At 40.5% G+C, this 14,711-nt stretch overlaps 1 protein-coding gene across 1 annotated transcript in view; it reads left to right on the forward strand.

Annotated features, from left to right (window-relative positions):
* Positions 1 to 14,711, forward strand: part of LOC306868146 (adenylate cyclase type 9-like) — a gene marked incomplete at both ends in the record, with an annotated part of 102,236 nt that overhangs the window by 77,164 nt on the left and 10,361 nt on the right. The window contains 2 exons of the mRNA XM_079414193.1: positions 8,730 to 8,825; positions 12,070 to 12,311. Of these exons, the coding sequence (XP_079270319.1) occupies positions 8,730 to 8,825; positions 12,070 to 12,311 (338 nt within the window). The remainder of the gene's footprint in view (positions 1 to 8,729; positions 8,826 to 12,069; positions 12,312 to 14,711) is intronic.

A 14,711-nucleotide genomic window follows, 5' to 3' on the forward strand; every position in this document is an offset into this window, starting at 1 on the left:
TAAATTTGAATAGAATGAAAACTAAAAAAAAATTTTAATCACAGCCAATATTTTATTCACAATAGAACATAGATAACATAACAAATGTTTAAACTGAGAAATTTTACAATGTTATGCACAAAATGAGCTCATTTCAAATTTGATGCCTGCTACAGGTCTCAAAATAGTTGGGACAGGGGCATGTTTACCATGGTGTAGCATCTCCTCCTCTTTTCAAAACAGTTTGAAGACGTCTGGGCATCGAGGTTATGAGTTTCTGGAGTTTTGGTGTTGGAATTTGGTCCCATTCTTGCCTGATATAGGTTTCAAGCTGCTAAAGAGTTTGTGGTCATCTTTGACGTATTTTTCGTTTAATGATGCGCCAAATGTTTTCTATAGGTGAAAGATCTGGACTGCAGGCAGGTCAATTCAGCACCCGGACTCTTCCCAGAAAGCATGCGGATGTGGGCCACATTTGTAAGCCTGAAGTGGCTCACATGTAAAATAGCAAAAATGGCCCAAATGTATCAAATCACATGTGGGCCTCTGTAGGCAAAGATGTGGTGTTTACGGCAATGTATAATCTGAATGTGACCCTAAAGTGGCCCATGTGGTAATTAGTAAATATGGCCCAAATAGTGCCAACCAAATGTGGTCCACCTTTGGCAAAAATGTGGCACAATTGACAAAGGTTAATCAGGGTGTAAACCAAATGTGGTCCACATATGTTTCAACAAATGTGGCCCAGTTATCCTCAAATATATTTGGGCCAGTTTTGGCAAAGATATGGCATGGTAAGCACTGGCTATAATGTGGCTGTGATTCTAAAGTGGCCCGTATATGATGCCACAAATGTGGCCCAGTTATCTTAAACCGTATCTGGGCCAGTTTTGGCAAAGATATGGCACAGTAAGCAATGGCAATTGTGGCGGTGAGCTTAAATGAACCCTTATATGATGCCACAAATGTGGCCCAGTTATCCTAAAACATATTTGGGCCAGTTTTGCCAAAGTTATGGCACAGAGAGCATTGACTAATGTGGCTGCGAACCTAAAGTGGCCCACCACAATACTCAGACAGCCTCAATACCCAGACAGCAACCAGTGTCGGCCCAGATCCGGCCCACATCTGGCCCGCGTGGATTTCACACCTGTGGGCCTGATCTGGGCCTCAGGAATTTTGCTATCGGAGATTCTACTACGAAGCCATGCTGTTGTAATAGCTGCAGTACGTGGTTTTGCATTGTCCTGCTGAAATACACAAGGTCTTCCATGAAAAAGAAGTCTTCTGGAAGGGAGCATATGTTGCTCTAAAAACTTTATGTACCTTTCAGCATTCATAGTGCCTTCCAAAACATGCAAGCTGCCCATACCATATGCACTTATGCACCCCCATACCATCAGAGATGCTGGCTTTTGAACTGAACGCTGATAACATGCTGGAAGGTCTCCCTCCTTTTTAGCCTGGAGGACACAGTGTCCCTGATTTCCAACAAGAATGTCAAATTTGGACTCGTCTGACCATAGAACACTTTTTCCACTTTGAAACAGTCCATTTTAAATGAACTCTGGCCCACAGGACACGACGCCGCTTCTGGATCATGTTCACATATGGCTTCTTTTTTGCATGATAGAGCTTTAGTTGGCATCTGCAGATGGCACGGCGGATTGTGTTTACCGACAGTGGTTTCTGAAAGTATTCCTGGGTCCAATGCCGATGAGTGATGCAGTGTCGTCTGAGGGCCAGAAGACCACGGGCATCCAACAAAGGTCTTCGGTCTTGTCCCTTACGCACAGAGATTTCTCCAGTTTCTCTGAATCTTTTGATGATGTTATGCACTGTAGATGATGAGATTTGCAAAGCCTTTGCAATTTGACATTGAGGAACATTGTTTTTAAAGTATTCCACAATCTTTTTGCACACTCTTTCACAGATGACCTCTGCCCATCTTTACTTCTGAGAGACTCTGCCTCTTTAAGACATCCCTTTTTATAGTTAATCATGTTACAGATCTGATGTCAATTAATTTAATTAGCTGCTAGATGTTCTCCCAGCTGAATCTTTTCAAAATGTCTTGCTTTTTCAGTCTTTGTTGCCCCCGTGCCAACTTTTTTGAGACCTGTAGCAGGCATCAAATTTGAAATGAGCTCATTTAGTGGATAAAAGTGTGAAATTTCTCAGTTTAAACATTTGTTATGTTCTCTATGTTCTATTGTGGATAAAATATTGGCTCATGTGATTTGAAAGTCTTTTAGTTTTCATTTTATTCAAATTTAAAAAAGCATCCCAACTTTTCCGGAATTTGGGTTGTATAACTTTTAATTCCCTCATATATCTAAGTTTTCTGAAACTGTAGACTTAAAATAAAATAAAAATAAATAAATAAAATAAAATAAATATCTTGTTGTTAAAGGGGTCATCGGATGCCCATTTTACACAAGTTGATATGATTCTTTAGGGTCATAATGAAAAGTCTATAACATACTTTGGTTAAAATTTTTCAATGGTAGTGTAAAAAACACCTTCTTTACCCTGTCAAAATCAGCTCTGTTTTCAGCACGCTGTTCTAGTCCAAATGCTAGTGAGCTCTGCTCCGCCCCTCTCTTCCGTGGAGTGACGAGTAGACCATTGATATGTGTAGATTCCCTATTTGACCACTCCAGATAAGTTGACGCATCAGCCATCACGCATTCACCATAATAATCAATGAATATTCAAAGAGATACAAACTATAACTTGCTGTTGTAGACGCACACAGTCAATGCGCTCAAAGATTCGCAGACCTTTCCAAAAATGGCGGATGGCTTACGTATCACTGCCCATAGAAACAGTCCATAATGAGGCATCTGGTATATATATATATATATATATATATATATATATATATATATATATATATTCATATATCTATGAAGCATACTAAACTTCAGCCGCGAAACTGGCTAACTAGCATATTATTAGTAAAGGCGATTTACAAAGATTCATAAAGACTCTTATACTCACTTCTTCTATAGATAAAGCTGGATCACGAATGATTCGCGCAAACGTAGACGTATTTATGTAGATCGGGGATCGGCACATTCCCTTCAAAATGAAAGTAACGTTAATCCTCTGCGGCTCAGATGTCGGGGGTAAATGACGACTGCTATATTCATTATTACATCCAACAACTTAACACTTCAATCGCTTAGTCGGAGACATCTTGTCTTCACCTGCACCGGAGTCGACACGATGGACTGATGACAGCTCACTCAGGGCGGGTCTAAGGTAAGAAGGCCTTATCAACTATCGTGGGAGTGTGTACACACACTTCCAACACACATTTATGTTCAAACAACTTGTAAAGTGAATTTAGCATCCGATGACCCTTTTAATGTCTTGTAGCTTATTTTATAATATTTGTTATATTTGTCTTTATTTTTAAGTAGTATAGCATGAAATTTGACATTTGTTTTCACTATATGTGTGTTGTAATAATTTTAGAACTATTATTTTAATTTTAGCTTTTGGAAATCGAGTCGTATGGATGCTATATTCATATGATTAATTGATATTAATCAAAACGTCCAACTTATACCTTATTAACGACTTGTCCAGCAAGCATTAAAATCAGTACCTCTTAACAATTCAGTTTATTCCCGTGGCCACAGTAATACAGAATTGATTAGGTAATTTTTGAGCATAGGTAACACGATCTTTGGCAAATAGTTTCAAACTTGAAAATCACATAGCAAATAAACTTTGATTTATAAAGAAATCTTTTGTCTGGTGCTACTCTACAATACTACTAAGCTAAATAACACATAACAGAATACGTACACACACATACACGCTGCAGGCAATGAATTGTTTTGATTTGAAGAGAGTTTAAGGTTCTAATGCTCGTTTTCAAGAATGCTCTAACTTCAACCTGAGGGAGTCACAAGCAAGGAACTTTACTAGCTTTACTCTTAAAGATGAATGCAACACAGGTTCAGCAAGATATGAAGGTAGTTGTTTGATTACTTGCTTTTCGAGTTGAGTCGATCGCTGGGATGTTGTTTTCGCGTGTTCCTGCGTGGTCCAAGAGAACCCTCCGAGACTGTGATTGACGTCGTTGCGTGATGTCACTGGGGATACCCTCCGGTGAGTGGTTGGTTTCTCTGTGACGTGATGACGCTCTTAGGAAGTCTGTTTAGAGTTCTTTTGGCTTCAGGTATTAAAGTTCCTTTGGTCAGAACTTTGAAGGCATGTGTGGATCCTTGCCAGATGCTATATGGCTGAGAGCGCATAACAGTGCGATCAAATGAAGAGCCAAAGTTTCAAGCAGGGCAGCGCGCAAGCAAGCAGCACAAGCCAAAGCTGGGTGTCTGTCTTTAACGGGCTGATTTCAGTCCGCCCCTTTTGCTATTTGATCCAATCACAAGTGTTTCTGTAGGACGGAGCCCCGCCCCGCACGGCTCAGTTTTCCGTGCGTAAATCCTTTGCTGAGTTATTTCATCAGATGAAGAACATATCCTAGCAGATTCCTATAAGTGTTTTAATCATACATTATGATGAGAAAAGTCAACTTTCATCCACCCCAAATTATCGTTGACGCAACTAGCTTTCATTCAAAATCAAACAACGGGTATTTGGCATACACAAAGTACATATCTTAATTCTATATACTACATGGGTCAATGCATGGATCAACATCCTACCTTCTAAATAATCACACCAAGCATATGAAAGACATAAAATAATATACAACCTTAATATATATTGTCTATATATATATACACTCACCTAAAGGATTATTAGGAACACCTGTTCAATTTCTCATTAATGCAATTATCTAATCAACCAATCACATGGCAGTTGCTTCAATGCATTTAGGGGTGTGGTCCTGGTCAAGACAATCTCCTGAACTCCAAACTGAATGTCAGAATGGGAAAGAAAGGTGATTTAAGCAATTTTGAGTGTGGCATGGTTGTTGGTGCCAGACGGGCCGTTCTGAGTATTTCACAATCTGCTCAGTTACTGGGATTTTCACGCACAACCATTTCTAGGGTTTACAAAGAATGGTGTGAAAAGGGAAAAACATCCAGTATGCGGCAGTTCTGTGGGCGAAAATGCCTTGTTGATGCTAGAGGTCAGAGGAGAATGGGCCGACTGATTCAAGCTGATAGAAGAGCAACTTTGACTGAAATAAACACTCATTACAACCGAGGTATGCAGCAAAGCATTTGTGAAGCCACAACACGCACAACCTTGAGGCGGATGGGCTACAACAGCAGAAGACCCCACCGGGTACCACTCATCTCCACTACAAATAGGAAAAAGAGGCTACAATTTGCACAAGCTCACCAAAATTGGACGGATGAAGACTGGAAAAATGTTGCCTGGTCTGATGAGTCTCGATTTCTGTTGAGACATTCAGATGGTAGAGTCAGAATTTGGCGTAAACAGAATGAGAACATGGATCCATCATGCCTTGTTACCACTGTGCAGGCTGGTGGTGGTGGTGTAATGGTGTGGGGGATGTTTTCTTGGCACACTTTAGGCCCCTTAGTGCCAATTGGGCATCGTTTAAATGCCACGGCCTACCTGAGCATTGTTTCTGACCATGTCCATCCCTTTATGACCACCATGTACCCATCCTCTGATGGCTACTTCCAGCAGGATAATACACCATGTCACAAAGCTCGAATCATTTCAAATTGGTTTCTTGAACATGACAATGAGTTCACTGTACTAAAATGGCCCCCACAGTCACCAGATCTCAACCCAATAGAGCATCTTTGGGATGTGGTGGAACGGGAGCTTCGTGCCCTGGATGTGCATCCCACAAATCTCCATCAACTGCAAGATGCTATCCTATCAATATGGGCCAACATTTCTAAAGAATGCTTTCAGCCCCTTGTTGAATCAATGCCACGTAGAATTAAGGCAGTTCTGAAGGCAAAAGGGGGTCAAACACAGTATTAGTATGGTGTTCCTAATAATCCTTTAGGTGAGTGTATGTTGCTTTTGGTAGCAGCAAGAATTATTATTTGTCCCTTTGGAACACTTATAAAGGTCTGATTTTCTTTGTTCTGCCAATAAGAAGAAAAGGTGCGTTTCTCTGCTGGAGAGAAACGGAAGGTCATGGGAATGTCACTCTTGTGGAGATCTGGTGATTTTCTTAGCTCGGACGTCTGTTGTAAAACCATCATCTTTGTTGATACCATCATTGAATTACTGCATTAAACGATCAGGAGATATCAGGGAGGGTCTGTGCTGGAGCCTTTCCAGATGCCACATGCTTTGTACTGTTGATTATGCGACTTTTATTTATGGTAAACTGGTCAGGAACAACATTGAAGATTCTGTTCTAAATACATTCCAGATTTTCTCCACAAATCTATCCTTCTTTTAGGGGTCTCGTGAGACGTTAAAGAGAGCAGAGCAGGATGTTGAACGACCACAGATAATGAAAAGAGGGGGGTTCCTCAGGAATGTGCTGTCCTGTTAATACCTGTGTGTGTGTTCTTGTTTTGACAAGGTTCTACAGTGTGTATATGTAATGTCATAAGGTAATATTCATAAAATACTTGTCTGAATATATTAATATAATGAATACAAGTAGTCGGCGTATCAGGTGTTGTATTGGGTTTTACTTTGTTAATGCACAATCTGTCTCTGTGCATGCTGCTTTCTCTCAAGTGTTCTCCGAACAGCATTATTCCATTTACTGATGAAAAGACCATGCTGGAAACACACACCACGCTGATGCATTGTGTGAAACACTGCAGTGATTTGCAGAAGGCCGTGAGAGATCACAACGAACACGTCAATAAGTGAGCGTGGCCAGACCAGATCTATGAGATCATGATGTGCCATGTGCAATACATCCACCTCTCCTTTTAAATATGATCGATCAGTCGAATGCCCGATGCATTCATCCAGACAACCTTTCAGAGGACGCCACATTACCCAGCAGCCTTTGCAAAAGATACTCTCGTCATTGCACTTTAATACTGATGGGACCTTGGATTGCAAGCGATAGAGTAAAATAAGATAAGGGAGGGCAGGTGAACTGCTGCTCGCTCCTCCTGTGTAAACAGCAGAGAGGGAAAGCGAGATTATGTCTGTCCCCATCTGTAGTAATTATTCATCTCTGAGGCCAAATGCTGCTGATTTTTAATCCCTTGCATATTCAAACGGCAAATGTTAAATGGCAGATACAACACATTTTAGAGCTGCTTGCTAAATCTGGCATCACTACTGCTGAGATTTGAACAAACCCTTAGCTTTTAAACATTCTCTAAGCAAGAAGTTGAAAACCACTATCATCCCAAATAGCTTTAAATAGGCTAACATTCTGGTAAGGTTCTCTCAACATTATAAACAAACTTTATGAACAAACATTCTACCAGTGATGATAAAGGAATAGTTCACCCAGAAATAAAAATTTGCTGGCAATTAACTCACCCTCAGGTCATCCAAGATGCAGATGAGTTTGTTTCTTAATCAGAACAGATTTGGAGAAATTTAGCATCACATCATTTGCTTATCAGTGAATGGGTGCCGTCAGAATCACAGGAATCCACAAGTAATCCACACCACTCCAGTCCATCAATTAATGTCTTGTGAGGCGAGAAGCTGCATGTTTGTATGAAACAAATCCATAATTTTAACTTGCTTCCAGCTAAAATATGAGTCCTCTATCCATAATACTGCTTTCTCTTGTTAACAAAAAAATTAATAAATTATAAATCTAAATCAGGTGAGAAATATGCAGAGATCTACAACCAAAAACAGTACAAAAGTTCTAAAAATATATGTCAGTGGATTTTGATGTGAGAGGACTACAGGAGATGAACTTTTTCACTGGAGGAAGCATTATGGATTATGGGCTCATATTTGGCCAGGAGCGACAGTTTGAAGTTGGAAATTTCTTAATGATGGATTTGTTTCTCACAAACAGGCAGATTTTGCTTCACACGACATTAGTTGTTAAACTGGAGTCGTGTGGATTACTTTTAGATTATTGTGGTATTTTTATCAGATGCTTGGACTCTCATTCTGATGGCACCCATTCACTGCAGAGGATCCATTGGTGAGTAACTGATGTAATCTGCCAAATCTGTTCCGATAAAGAAACGAAGAAACAATCTAATTGACATATTGGATGGCCTGAGGGTGAGTACTTTTTCAGTCTTTTTTTTATTGCTAATCTATTCCTTTAATAGAATGCATATGCAAAGTTGTCTAGAAACAACATTCTCAAAACGTTAGTACAAAAACATTTTTTCTTTCTTATGTGTGAAGAATGTTGGTTACCAAACACTTGCTGGTCCCCATTGACTTCCATACTATTTTTTACTCCATACAATGAAAGTCAATGGCTACCGTCAACTTTTTGGTTACTAACTTTCTTCAAAATATCTTTATGTTCAGCAGAAGAAAGAAACTCACACAGGTTTGGAACAAATTTAGGTTGAGTAAACGATGACAGAATGTTCATTTTTGGTTGAAATATCCCTTTAATTGGAACTCAAAACAAAACATTCTTAGACTAAAACTCCTAGAAACCACCTAGCAATGTCATAGCAATCACTTAGCAATGCGCTAATAACACTAAGCACACTAACATTGTGAACAAAGTATACTGTAGCATCACTGATCTTTCCATGTGGAGTGTTGTTTTTAACTTAATTTTTATTTAATTAAAACAGTAAGTGATCGGCTCTGTTCTCTCTGCTACATGTAATTCATTTGATGATTTCTTCCTTCTCTTCCTTCAGTCTGTCTGTCCCTCGTGTGGTGCATTAGCTTCTGAAGACGGGGTGGTTCACAGCAACAGCTGCTCAGATCCTGATCACAAAACCGTCAACAGCAAGGTGAGTGTCTTATACCTGATCTCAGTGAGCAGAATGAGAAAATCCAGAATATTACAGTATTTTATGCCAATCTAAACTGTTTTGTTTTGTGCAATTTAGAATTTAGAAGGGAATTTCGCTCTTCTTCTCCCATATTAAAGGTCTTATTTAATCAAATTTCCTACCATGTTGATTAGACATGTTGAAGAGCAGTGCTTCATAACAAGGCTACCAGATAGCGCCACCTATTGGTTATTTATTCATTAATAGTTTTAAGATGAATAATTGAATACACTGTTTAGTGTTTTTTTTTAATTATTTTGTGAAGCTGTTTTATGTTACTATAAACATTTCAAACTATAAACAATCTTGCTACATGATCTCATTATTTTATACACTGTGCATGTTTAATTCAGTGAGTGTCATTCAGTCACCATCTCGGATATAAAAATAGCTTTGCATTGCCATCATTTTTTGAATAAAAAAATACAATTTTCACAGTCTAATAAATAATGCATCAAGAAAATATAAATGGTTTTTCCATCTTGATTGTAACATTGGAAACATGCGGGGGGTTTTTTGCTCTGAAACTATAGCCTTGTTATGCATGGTGAAAAGCACTATACAAATAAATTCGGAATGAAATGGGAAATCGTAGTTGACTTTTTTTCAGTTCATTTATCACTTTGGAAATGGGAGTTTTAAGCCACTGTGCATTGAAGTATTGCATGCAGTGTGCTGTGGTTGTGTGCTGCACATTTCAGCAAATGTCCGGTTGTCTTGGTCCTCTCGCGTACAAAAGATTTGCATATTCTGCACAGTATATGCACTGCATAAGTAGTGTGGAGGTGTGCTATTCTGAACACGAGTTGTACAATCCTGATTTCTGTGTGGTGAAATTTGATTTAGTGTCTTATAGGGGTGTAACAGTACACGTATTTGTGTGTACCAAACGAATACAGTATTTTTTTTTTTTCAGGAAATTCAAATAATAAATGACGTTTTGACCGTCTTTGATGTGGCATGACAGATCGCTGTATAAACGCCTTGGAGAGCCGCTTCTGGGACGGTTCAGAAACGTGCTGGTATAAACCCACCACAAGCATTGACTCGGGCGGCCGCGATCAGCTCCGGTTCCCGTGTCTGAGCCGTGATGCGCCACACAGTGAACGCGATCATGCCTTCCTCTGTACTACTAGTTTTAACACGAATAAACATGACTGAACATCTGATGCCTCATGTAATTGCTCTATCAGTGTTTCAACCGCGGAAAGACATCAACAAAACAGCGTGGAAATAAAATGTCATGTAGCATTTAATTTTACCTCAGCAAGTCATCAGTGTCCACAGCTCGTTAGTTCACTAGAGAAATTAAGTCTAGAGAGGAGCATTTTGTGAAATATTACACCATATACTCATATTTTATTAAACCTGTTAGTCTTAATTATTTAATGTATGTATAAATTAATCTGTTAAGAAACATGCTATGACAGCCAGTGTGTAATTGAATATATTTTAACAAATAGCCTAGAAATTGTATTATTTACTATATTATTACTATATTATTTATATATTTTAAGTTAATTTAAAAACTGCATTATGTGCAATTTATATGTTTGCATACTATTTTGTTTTTTAAAAGTTGAGTGTTGATCGTCTATTTAAAAATAAATAGTAATTCAATTTAAGTTTGGGTTAAGTTGTTAGGCCTAATGTTAACCTTATAATCTAAAATGGCTCCCTATAGTTTTAAGCATAAACTAAGGTAGATTTTTATCACTAAGAAAATTTTAACTATAAGTGTTTAAAGAAAGAGCAACTTGTTCAGTAAACCACTGTTTTTACCTTGCTGTACCGAAATCATACCAAACTGTGACGTTAAAACCGAGGTACGTACCGAACCGTCATATTTGTGTACCGTTACACCCCTAGTGTCTTATGTATTTTGCTTATGTTTTAGGACTATTTGTATAACCATTAAGACTTTTCCCATTGTGACATTATTTTTGTAAAAAACCTTTCTGTAACGGGGTGAACGAGACGTGAGACGTGCGGATCCAAGTGCAAACTTTTATTTATAAACATAGTCAATACACAGGCAGGGTCAAAGAACGGCAAACAGATATGGCACGGGCAAGACACAAGAGTGATCCTAGGGCAAGCGTGGGTCGACGATCGGTGAACAATATCCAACAGGGGCAAGGCAGAGAGATAATCCAGGTACATGAGCAATGATCCAAACAAAGTCCGAACGGCAAGGCAAAGAGTTAATCCAGGAAACATGGGCAGGAATCAAAACACTAGAAGACTAACAACTGAGTGGGCTTCGTAGAGTAGCTATCGCTAAGATATACGCTAAACAATACTCGGCAGAGAGGAAGAGGAAGTCCATGGTTTATGTAGGGTGTGGTGAGTGAGTGACCTCTGGTGGTGAGCGAATGGAAGTTCATGGCCAGGATTCGTGACACTTACTCTGATAAAACCAAGATATATAATTTTTATAATGTATAAAAATATATTCCCCTTTTCATTTTTACTATTTGATTCTTTTAAAGGATCGTCTACCATTCAAAAATATGCTCACCTCATTTATTTGATTAAAAATACAGTAAAAACAGCAAAATTGTGAAATGTTATTAGAATTTAAAATACTTGTTGAAATGTGAATATGTATTAAAATGTATTCCTGTGATGTAAAGCTGAATTTTCAGCATCACTCCAGTCTTCAGTGTCACGTGATCCTTCAGAAATCACTCTAAAATACTGATTAGCTGCTCAAAAAAACATTTTAGCAGTGTTAAAAACAGTTGTGAAATATGAATATGTGGGAATTTTTTCAGGATTCTTTGAGGAACAGAAAGTTCAAAAGAACAACACTTATTTGAAATAGATCTTTTGTAACATTATAAATGCCATTTATGTCACTTTTGATCAATTTAATTCATCTTTGCCGGATAAAAGTATTAATTTCTTCAAAGTTTTAATGATCCCAAACTTTTGAACAGTAGAGTACATCATAATTGTATATAGTACCTTTTTCGTATGATAAAGAATTACCATTGAGAATAAAGAAGAGTAGAGAAAAAAAGAAATCTATCAGTCAATCAATAAAAGGACTCATCATGAGAATGTGAGGTGAAATGTACTTAATTGTCATCTAGAGAGGTCTTATTTGAGAGAGTCTTATATATTGAAATGCCTTTTTATTACAACATTGTGCTGCAGTTCTCTCATTGTTTGTATCTTCCATCTGAATCTTCTTCAGGGGCCGCCTGGCAGGAGTCCCAAGACCCTTAATGGCCTGTTAAGCCCTCATCTGGAGCAGCCGCTGACACACAGCCAGACCTCTCTGTGTGAGATGCTGCAGGAGAAGGAGAAGAAGTGGCCCGGAGGAGGAGGCATTGGCAGCATGGGAAACATGGACCACTCCGCCCTCATCCCACTGCGCTCCAAAAACTTCCGTGAGAGGAGCGACGCTCACTTTGTGGACGTGATAAAGGAGGACAGGTAGGAAACGACAGCACTGAGGATGGGGCCCACTGGGACAAAAATGTCAGACAAGATGGAACGTTATTGCTTAACGGCCGCCAGTGGAGGTCATGCTGTTCCCAGAGGGACACTTGATGCACTTTGATGTTGTGTGCTGTGATGTACTATGTGTGTCCTGCGGTCCTGGTCGGTCCATTTTTCTTGTCTTCCTCTATAAACGCTATCATTGTACTAAATAGTTGTGCGTACTTGTGTGTATAGGATTTTAGCACAAAAACTTGATCTGTAGCCATTCATTCCAGTTTAACTAGGTTCAAATTTACCCCTACAATTCACCAAAAGACACCGTATGAAAATCTGTAAAAAAAGACAAAGAAAGAAATCTGGTAAAAACATCAAACATTTAACATTAATTGTCACACATTATCAAAAAACAAGTGAAAATATCATTTTAAAGGAATAGTTCACCCAAAAATAAAAGTTTACTCACCATCAGGCAATCCAAGATGTAGATGAATGTTTCTTTATCATAACAGATTTGGAGAAATTCATAGTTGCTCACTTGCTCGCCAATAAAAACTGCTGTGAATGGGTGCCGTTCTTGTGAAGTGAAAAACTGCATGTTCATAAGAAAAAAAAGCATTACATGTTTTGCTCAACAGTAGGTCCTTTGCAGTGAATAGGTGCCGTCAGAATGAGAGTCTAAAGAGCTGATAAAAACACCACAATAATCCACAAGTAATCCACACAGCTCCAGTCCACCAATTAATGTCTTGTGAAGTCCATAATTAAGGCACTTTAAGTTTTTAACAAGACCAAAATACGAGTCCATAATTCAACGCTTCCTGCTGTGAAAAAGTCCATCTCCTATTTTCCTCTCATTTCAAATTATAAATACATTTGTTTAGAAATATTTTGGACTGTGTTCACTTGTAAATGGTTCTTGATCTGTGCATATTTCTCTCCTGATTTAGGCTAGACACTTTTTCACTGGACAAAACAATGAAGAGAACTCATGTTTTAGCCAGAAGCAATGGTTTAAAATGAAACAGTTAATTATGTTTTTATTTCTTAAAACATCCAGCTTTTTGCTTTACAAAATATTAATTAATGGACTGGCATGGTGTTGTAATGGAACCAGTCAGACACAGCAGGTGAGTAAACGATATAGGGTTTATTCAGGTGCGTGCAAGGTGTCAGGTGAAGGATCGTCTTGAAGACAGGTGAGGAACAGTTCATTAGTGACAATAGTGCTCCGTGCACAAAGGACTGATCCAATGCTTCTCCTTCTCACAGGTCTCCAAGGTTCCCGTGTCCAGGAGGCGAAGGAGAGCGTCCCGTGAATCTTCGTAGTATACTTCAGGAGCTGGGAGGATGACAAGGAGCAAAACAACAGGTAAGTAACTTCAGGTAGGATACTCAGCTAGTAGGGCTAGTTGAGAGCGTCGGTCCTTGAGGTGTCTCTACGTCATGTTACTTTACTTCAAGATCGGACGATCAAGTGAGCTGAGGGAAGTGCTTTTATGAGTGCAGGATGATGACGGTGACGATGATCAGGTGAGCATGATGATTAGTGAGGAACAGGTGAAAGTGATCAGTGAAGGTGAAGACGGGCCATTCTGTGACATTACCTCCCCCTCCCGGACGGCGCGTCCCGCGACGTAACAATACCGGGGAGGGGGGGCGGGCGTCCTGGAGGCTGGAGCAGAACCTGGACAGGACAGGGAAGCCTCCAGGGCGGATCAGGAGTCTTGGGAGGCCATGGCGGATCAGGAGCCTTGGGAGACCATGGCAGGACTGGAGATTCGGGAGACCATGGCGGATCTGGGGCCTTGGAAGGCCATGATGGATCTGGGTCCTTGGACGACCATGGCGGATCAGGGTCCTCGGGCGACCATGGCGGATCTGGGTCCTCGGGCGGTCTTGGCGGATCGGGATCCTCGGATGGCCATGGTGGATCGGGGTCCTCGGGAGGCCATGATGGATCTGGGTCCTCGGGCGGCCTTGGCGGATCGGGGTCCTCGGGCGGCCTTGGCGGATCGGGGTCCTCAGACGGCCTTGGCGGATCGGGGTCCTCGGGCGGCCTTGGCGGATCGGGGTCCTCGGGCGGCCTTGGCGGATCGGGGTCCTTGGGCGGCCTTGGCGGATCGGGGTGCTCCGTGGCCTTGGCCCTTGGCCTGGCCACACAGACTGAGACTATATGGCCCCCCCCCAAAATTTCTTTGGGAAAGTTCCCCTCTGGGGGCCACATTGGAGGAGAGGGTTCTTGAGGGCGCTCTGGAGGAGCGGGCGCCGGAGGGCGCTCTGGAGGAGCGGGCGCCTGGGGGCGCACGGGAGGTGCGAAGCTGGACGGGACCAGCGTAGATGCAGGAGGGCGCTCTTGCAGAGCGGACTCCTGAGGGCGCTCTTGCAGCGCGG

Source organism: Barbus barbus (assembly GCF_936440315.1).
Source record: "Barbus barbus genome assembly, chromosome: 4".
Taxonomy (NCBI): domain Eukaryota; kingdom Metazoa; phylum Chordata; class Actinopteri; order Cypriniformes; family Cyprinidae; genus Barbus; species Barbus barbus.